This window comes from Phyllopteryx taeniolatus, chromosome 9 (genome assembly GCF_024500385.1).
Source record: "Phyllopteryx taeniolatus isolate TA_2022b chromosome 9, UOR_Ptae_1.2, whole genome shotgun sequence".
Classification (NCBI taxonomy): domain Eukaryota; kingdom Metazoa; phylum Chordata; class Actinopteri; order Syngnathiformes; family Syngnathidae; genus Phyllopteryx; species Phyllopteryx taeniolatus.
In genome coordinates, this window is record NC_084510.1 from 8,464,856 (window position 1) to 8,473,731 (window position 8,876).

The 8,876-nt window shown below is 39.7% G+C and overlaps 1 protein-coding gene across 3 annotated transcripts in view; it reads right to left on the reverse strand.

Moving 5' to 3' along the window:
• The window catches only part of trpc4apa (transient receptor potential cation channel, subfamily C, member 4 associated protein a), a 26,225-nt gene continuing 17,349 nt past the window's right edge, over window positions 1–8,876 (reverse strand). For 2 of the 3 annotated variants that reach the window (XM_061783475.1, XM_061783476.1), the window contains exons 13-18: window positions 7,537–7,627; window positions 6,071–6,211; window positions 5,870–5,981; window positions 3,402–3,514; window positions 3,119–3,325; window positions 1–874 (exon numbers count right to left, since the gene is read on the reverse strand). In XM_061783475.1, coding sequence (XP_061639459.1) covers window positions 746–874; window positions 3,119–3,325; window positions 3,402–3,514; window positions 5,870–5,981; window positions 6,071–6,211; window positions 7,537–7,627 — 793 coding nt within the window. In that variant the 3' untranslated portion in view covers window positions 1–745. Of the gene's footprint in view, window positions 875–2,583; window positions 2,832–3,118; window positions 3,326–3,401; window positions 3,515–5,869; window positions 5,982–6,070; window positions 6,212–7,536; window positions 7,628–8,876 lie in introns of all 3 variants that reach the window. The other variant, XR_009789995.1, reaches the window with a different exon arrangement.

Consider the following 8,876-nt stretch of genomic DNA (forward strand, 5'->3'; position numbering starts at 1 on the left):
TCGAGTGCCTGCATAGTTTCTTCTCTTCCCAAATCATCTCTCACAACCATACACATTCTGTTACAAAAAGAAAACATTTAATCAACAAAAAGGTGTTATATAAACAATAAAAACAATTGAATCTGTGCAATGTTTTATTCTAGTTAATCCAGAGCTAAAAAGCCATAGTTTTCAACACACAAAAAAAACAAGAGAGTCCCGAATGAAGAGCCCCAGGCAAAGTAAATGTGCTGGTCAGGCCAGAAAGCACCAATCAACAATTGGAAACAGAGGAAATAAAGATGATGTCCGCTGAGAAGACTTCCATTTCCCCACGAGGCCATGGAGGTGCACTTCGGGGATGGAGAGGTTGCGGGCGAGTGAATGCAGCAGTTTGATGCACATCTGGTAGCTTTGTGAAAAGTCTTTTTGTTTCAACACTTGTTGAATGGAACTTTTTTCATAACATTTTGTAAAGATTATATAAAAAGGCTCTATTTTGTTCCAACTAAAGCAAACAATCAACGCAGGCGAAATTTTCAAAGGTCCATACATTGTCATAGCGTGGGGTAGACACGGGGTGGGGCCTGCCTCCTTCATAGAGACGAGATGGCAGCCAGGCTCCAGCATCGATGCTAGGGCAGAGCTGACAGGTGGGGCAGCAGGCGCCTCGAAGGCTCAGCTCAGTGGAGTCCACAGCAACGTTACATGCGACCCGCGACCCACTCTCCGAAGCACACCGCACTGTGCGCCCGCCTGCTCGCGGTCAATCTTCTCTGTCCAGATCCATAAAGGGCTCGTCGATGTAGCTGGCTATGGCGCAGAGGGAAGTCCTGTCTGAGCCGAGTAACACCGACACAGTCTCCTTCCAGTAGCTGAATGGGACACACGAGCTCTGAGGAAACAAAATGCCAGTAGACAAATGTCACCCTGTTTCTTCCTGGCAGCCGCTTCATTTGAACACTAACAGCGACGTTAAGAAGGCCACAGGGTTGGAGTCGCTTGACAAGTTAACGCTTCTCATCATTAGGACAGTGCAACCTCCAAAGTCAAACAATCCATTCCAGGATACAGATTTGGAAACATTTCTTTGGAAATTTAAATGACCTAGCCCAGGGTCAGACTATTGCCAGCCGAAAATTAATTCCACACTGTAATAAGAGTGTTAACTATAAGTTCGTATTAGAATGAAACTAGTGATGCACCAAAACGAAAAAATCTTGACCAAAGCAGAAAACCGATAGTGGGGAGCCCCAGGCCAAAACCCAAAAGCCAGAAAAAAAAAAATATATATATATATATAAATCAAGCCCGCCTATCATTAATTATAAACGTGTGGGAATCATGAGTAAAATTGCATTTATGGCTATGACTGCAGAGATGGCCACCTATAGAAATTCATTTCCAGAACAATTTGTCCGAACTTTCATATTTTTTTAAAATCTTGTCACGAACATTAACATGGGACAATTATTGCTGTATGTTACTGTATGTAGTAGGATCAAAAATATTTTTAAATCATGTCAGGAACATTCACGAGATAATTTATTGTTGCATGTTACTCTATGTAGTAGGATAAACAATTCAGCACACTGTTCAGTTTCACAACAATCATTACGCTATAATTGTAATCGTTAAAAAATTATGGCTTCAATATTTGTTATTTTACTGTATTTATTGCATCAACCTTTTACTGCTAGACATTTGCGGCCAAATGTCTTCTCTTGCCTGCTCTTTTTATATTTCCTGTATCCAATATTGCTGCTGAAATGATGCAAATTCCTCATTGTGGGACTAATTAAGGTTATCTTATACTTTAAATAGTTATTATATTAATGTACATTTAAAGAATTATAGGCCCATTTTCTCAAGTGACGTAGCAGCGGTCGTTTCCGGTCCCTGTGTCTATGTAGCTGTTTAGCATTATCGTATATTTAAGTGTTTTCCTCTTTACACAAACCATGATAAAACTGCATTACCATTCAAGTGTTTCATTACAAAATGTGGCTGTGATTAATCACCACATTCATTTTGAGAGAGCTGATCATTTGGAGTGAAGTTATGACACTGTGAATGATAATTTCATTTAATAATCAAATTGAGATTCAAGCTTTAATAGCGGCCCACCACACACAAATGGATAACTGCAGCCTATTTGTTATCATTAAAGTACATTTTGTGAGGTATTACAAAAAACCCTTTGAGTGTTGCTGTTTACAATTTCTAATGCCAAAATCCATTCAGCATACAAAATGCTTTTCATTCATGTAATCATAATTTTTTATGAATAATTGATTCTAATACCAACATTCATGATAACACCAACAACTGTGATAATTTTGCCCATGATATGACTCAGTTTCATCTCTCGCACGCACTAATCTAAAATGAGAGTAAAATCTGCTGTATCTTGACATCTACTTGATCAATGAACTCAATAAACAAAACAAAAAAGTCACCACGTCTATGAGCTACGATGCTATGTTTTTGGTTGCGTAAATAGTTGTGAAAACATGAAGCACTATTCCTGTGAAAGCCGCCACGATTGATATGTTTGGCCACGTGAAGGTGGCGGCAAAAATAAAAACACAACCTTGACTTCACCTTGTGAGCAAACAGTTGGCCCTCTATAAAGCAGCTGACAGGAACATTCATGTGGACTGGTGCTACGTTCCGTCTGGCAAGCGTTCAACATTCACGCTCCTTTTAGCTCAGCTTTGGTCTTCGCTAACTGCTGCGACCAACATCTGGCCCTCAAGACATGCCATGCTCCGTTCACCAACTCTGTCTGCCTTCAGGTCTCTGTACTGACCGCTGGACTTGCTTTACTAAAAATAGCAACCTAGTGTAAGCTTAAAGAGCAGAGAGAGAGTGAAAATAGTGTTCAAATACAACAATGCTAGACAGTATTTGTAAGACATTTTAACAGAAAGGTCACTGCTAAACTCACTAAAGGAGAGCTGAATATCTGCATGTGTCCGTGAGCACAGTAAAATTTTAGAGGGTTTAACTTACTGCTTCAATGAAACAAATATTTTCACCTTAGCTTGCGGGTGACAACATTTATGTTCTTTTTATGTAGCGTATGAGTTTACGACAGTCAAGCCATGTTCAGGGATTGTTAGGGTGTTTGACTCACATTCTCGAGACAGGTGCTATCTTTGTCCTTGTTGAGGTAATGACACTGCCAGAAGCGCAGGAGGTTGCGGAAGTTGTTGAGCAGACAGCCGGGGTACTTCTCGGCGTATTCCTTCTCACGCAAGGCGTTAAGGTAGAAGGGCAATTTAGCCTTTCTGCGGGCCAACATTAGGATGACCAAACTGGTGTTCAGACAGCTCACATTTTCCTGAAGAAAAATGCAGCTGTGAGTGGCTCAAAATACTTGTTAAAAATGTTTCAGTGCTTTAAATTGCAAGTCGAACCTGTGTGAGTGTCTGTACGTTGATGATGTTGACTAGTCGGAAAAGGAATGCAAGTCTGTTCTCCATTCTGGCCATGTACGACAGCAGACAACACTCAGACAGCACCTCCACCACTATTGAGGACAAGAAAAGTAGATTCAATAGTCCAGGTGATGACGACTGTATTCAGAGGATAATTAAAATAAACGTACAGATCAATTTGCATGCTAACTGATTAATTGACCGTTACAAATTCTGTCAATTGTTCGGAAATGATAGCACTGTTGATTCATTCTGATTTGCACATACACAATCCTGCGCTATGGTATTCAATAGATTATAGATATATAATCTATTGAATGATCTATAGTTTTCCCAATCATCAATAAAGGAACTGTGCTGAATTACCCACCCCGGCTTAGAACATTACATTTCTTCAAATGTTGAAATAAACCATTTGAGCAAGACTCATACAAACATTGTATCTATAATTTTATAAATGTCACATCGATCAGCATCTGATAAGATTATGAATGGACCAAATGTCAGAAAACTACAAATTACATTGTGTTCACATACAGGGGGTCAACAGTTTATGACTGAGTTCCATTACTATGTATATAATCCAAATTTAGTAGTAGTGTGGTGGACTGAGAGGGTGGCTGCCCAGGGAGACGGGAGCATCTCATGCCTGATGAGTTTCACCTATGGCTCTGTGTGAGAGCCCGGAGCTGCAGGTGATGAGGGAGGCAAACTTATACAGCGGCTGAAATAAGTATTTAACGTCACCATTTTTCTCACGAAATATATTTCCAAAGGGGCTAGTGACCTGACATTTTTACCAGATGTTGGGAACAAGCCAAGTAATCCAAACATACAAAGAAAGTAGAACAAATAAGATCACAAATTAAGTTGTGTGTTATGTGAAATGACACAGGGAAAAAGTATTGAACACATGAAGAAAGGGAGGTGCAAAATGGGATGGAAAGCCAAGACAACACCTAAAACCTATCAAATCAAACAGCAATGCAACCCCTTGTCAGTGCAAATGAATGTCAGCTGGTTCAGTCCTAATTGATGGCCTACAAAAAGGTCTCATTTCCAAGGTGTGAGTCAAGAAACATCTCATGATGGGTAAGAGCTGAGAGCTGTCAAGACCATTGCAAACTAATTGCTGCAAAACATAACAATGGCATTGGTTACAGGCTTCTGAACGTTCCAGTGAGCACAGTTAGGGCCATAATACGTAAGTGGAAATCCAATCATACCACCATAAATTTGGCTCGATCAGGTGCTCCTCGCAAGATTTCTGACAGAAGAGTGCAAAGAATAATCAGAAGAGTTGTCCAAGAGCCAATGACCACCTGTTGAGAGCTTCAGAAAGACCTGGAATTAGCAGCAACTGTTGTCACAAAGAAAATGGTGAGTAATGCATTCCGCGCCATGGCCTGTATGCACGCTCACCACGCAAAACCCCATTGCTGGAAAAAAAAAAAAAAAAGAGCACGTCAAAGCTCATTTAAAGTTTGCTGAACAACATTTGGACAAGCCAGCTAAATATGGGGAGAATTTAGTTTGGTCTGATGAGAGCAAAATTGAACTGTTTGGATGCCATAATGCACACCACGTTTGGAGAAAAAATGGCACTGCACATCACCCTAAAAACACCACACCAACAGTGAAGTTCGGAGGTGGGAACATGATGGTGTGGTGTTGCTTTTCAGCAAAAGGTACTGGTAAACTTCACATTGAAGGAAGGATGAATGGACAAATCTACAGAGACATTCTTGACAAAAAGCTGTTGCCATCTACGAGGATGATGAAAATGAAACGGGGTGGATATTTCAGCAGGATAAGGATCCAAAACATGCTGCCCAGGAAACTCTCAATTGGTTTCAATAATGCTGCTAGAATTGCCCAGCCAATCACCTGACTTGAATCCAAACGAACATCTATGGAAAGAACTAAAACTCAAGGTCCATAAAAGAAGTCCTCAGAACCTTCAAGATTTGAAGACCGCTTGTGTGGAGAAATGGGCCAAAATCACAAGAGCAATGCATGCGTCAAGTTTCTCCATACAGGAGGCATCTTGAACTTGTGATTGCAAACAAAGGTTTTCTGTTTGTTTTTGTATTAAATAAATACCAGTTGGCGTGTTCAATACTTTCTTCCTGTGCCATTTCACAGTATTACACATCTTAATTTCTGAGCTTTCTTTGTATGGATGGATTACTTGGGTTGTTTCCAACATCTGGTGAAATGTTCATGTCAATAGGACCTTTGGAAATATATTTAGTGAGAAAAATTGAGACGTGTTACTTATTTCCGCCGCTGTATGTCTATATTATGTACTGCATTTATATATTTAATATAATTGAATAAAACCCATATTTATTTATCAACAAGTGCATTGATCCTTTATAAGAAAACTACGGGGGTGATCAAAACTTTTGCACCTTCAAAGCATACATAGTTTTATTATGATTTACCTTTAACATCCTCAGTTTGGCTCTGAAATCGGTCCAAGGACAGCACTATGCACCGCACCAACATGTTGGAGTCCACCAAAGAACTGTTGATCTGTGTCAGAAAAGTCTGGAACTGCAGAGGAGAAACACAACAGTCAACATTGATATGGTTCACGCAAAATATACAGGTAGTTGGGTAGGCTGTAAGACATACTAATGTACCTTCTCCGGCGTGTTGACATAATTGTTGAACCTTTTGAAGGCGTCAATGTTAAACTTCATGAGCTCTCCGAGCAGATCGAAATAGCTCTGCAAGACATCTCTGGAGGTGCAGCCACTGTCTATGATGCAGAACAGGATGTGCTGTCACAGGAAAGGAGAAGGGTTAGAAGTAGGGCTCAACAACGAATCGATTAAATTAGTAAGTAACAAGTGTTGGCAACAAATTTCATTATCGATTTGTTGTGTCAAGCGATTACTACGTCAGTCACACGCTTATTACATCAGTCTGTGCAGTTGTGCGTGTGCCTTGTATTGAAATATGGTGTTCCTGCTGTGCGCATCTTGACCTATTTTAGGGGCAGTATGGTGCACGCTTGCAGAAAAACAACTTCATCAAAAGGGCCTCAGACCAGAAGATGAAAGTCACAAATGACCTGCATGAAAACAAACTCATTTTTCACAGTAAAGGAAGAGTACATGCTTTTGAGTATTGATATATTATCTGTATGCGTATGTTGCTACAGTGATTGTGTGTGAATATTTGTTATTTGGAGCAAAACAAGTATCGCTACTTTGGTGCTAGCTCTGAGAACTTGTCAACAGGATTTTGTATTGAGGCGTGAGCATCAAGCTGGCAAAGTGGTTAAAAATGAATGTGTTGTACTGAAATCTACAATGTGTGTAATTCTTTTTATTGTGGGTTTACTTTTACAGTCAACTTCAACTGGAGTGTCAAAACTAAGTAATAATAAGTAGGAGGGCTGCGTGACGTCACATGGTTGGCCGTAAAATGATTGATAAAAAAATAAAAATAAATAAATAACTAAATAAAATAAAAAAAAAGATTAGTGTGTTCTAATGGCTGTACGTATTAAAGTATAACTGGGCATGAAAGTCTGGTATTGAGGAGGTGAACCTCCTCAGAACTGTGAGGCTGACGCTCTAACCAGTCGTCCACCGTGCCGCCTCACTCAGTCATATTAAAAAATATATATATATTTCACAAATTCTGCCAGGGTATGTAAATGTATGAGCACAACTGTACATATATACAGTCATACATACATACCCCTGTCATATTGGAATGAAAGTGTAGGCTACACTTTTTTTTTATAACCACTAGGTGGCGGTGGCATCTTGGAATGAAAGTGTCCAGCTTTTTCATAACCACTAGATGGTGGCATACATTTATAAAATGTGAAAGTTTTTTCCATTTGCCACTATACCCATGTATAATGTGCACTATTGACTTTAGACATTTTTTTGGGGGGGAAAATGTGCATTTTACACGAGAAATTACAGTACCTATGTTTTGAATTGAAACTTGCGGGCTTCAGTACCTTCAACAAGGTTAAGAAACAATGATCTAGAGAAACAATGATTTTGTCGGTAATAAATGGTTAAGCCTGGATGCAGGTCTGCACTCTAGCATATATCATTGCAGTCATCTTGACAAGTTTAAGTACCTCCAGTAGTCCTCTCTTGAGGAGAAACATTTGGTCTGCATAGGAGGTGGCTCCTCTCAGAAAACTTTCCACTGCCCTTGCCTGCCAGAACCTATAGCCCCAAAAAGTCAAAGATATTTTAATATTAAATACAGTGGCTGAAAAAAGTATTTAACACTTCATTTTTCTCACTAAACATTTCCAAAGGTGCTATTGACATGAAAATTTGTTGGGAACAACCCAAGTATTCCAAACATACAAATAAAATAAATACTCGGAAATGGAGTTGTGTGTAATAAAGTGAAATGACACAGGGAAGAAGTATTGAACACATGAAGAAAGGGAGTTCCAAAAACGCCTGGAAAGCCAACACCTAAAATCTATCAATAATCAAACACCATCCAGCCCCTTGTCAGTGCAAATGAATATCAGCTGGTTCAGTACTAACTGATGGCCTACAAAAAGGTCTCATTGCAAAGGTGTCAGTCAAGACGGGTGAGAGCAAAGAGCTGTGTCAACACCATCGCAAACGAACAATTGCAAAACATAATGGCATTGGTTACAGGCGCCTATCTAAGCTGCTGAATGTTCCAATGAGCCAGTTAAATACTGGGAGAATATAGTCTGGTCTGATGAAAGCAAAATTGAACTGTTTGGATGCCATAATGCACACTACGTTTGGAGGAGAAATGGCACTGCACATCACCCTAAAAACACCATACCAACAGTGAAGTTCAGAGGTGGGAACATGATGGTGTGGGGCTGCTTATCAGCAAATTGTACTGGTAAACTTCACATTATTGAGGAAGGATGAATGGGCAAATGTACTGAGACATTCTTGACAAAAATCTGCTGCCATCTACGAGGATGATGAAAATGACAAGGGTGGACATTTCAGCAGGATAATGATCCAAAACATACTGCCAAGGAAAGTCTCAATTGGTTTCAAAGATGAAACAAAGCTACTAGAATGGCCCAGCCAATTACCCGACTTGAATCCAATCGAAAATCTATGGAAAGAACTGAAACTCAAGGTGTATAAAAGGAGCCCACGGAACCTTCAAGGTTTGAACACTACTTGTGTGGAGGAATGGGCTAAAATCCCACTAGAGCAATGCATGCGACTAGTTTCTCCATACAGGAGGCGTCTTGGTCTCATTGCAAACAAAGGCTTTTGTACAAAGTATTAAATAAATACCAGTTGGTATGTTCAATACCTGTGTCATTTCACATTATTACACGCAACCTAATTTCTGAGTTCATTTGTTCTATTTTTTGTATGGTTTACTTGGGTTATTCCCAAAATCTGGTGAAATGTTCATGCGAATAGCACCTTTGGAAATATATTTAGTGAGAAGTAT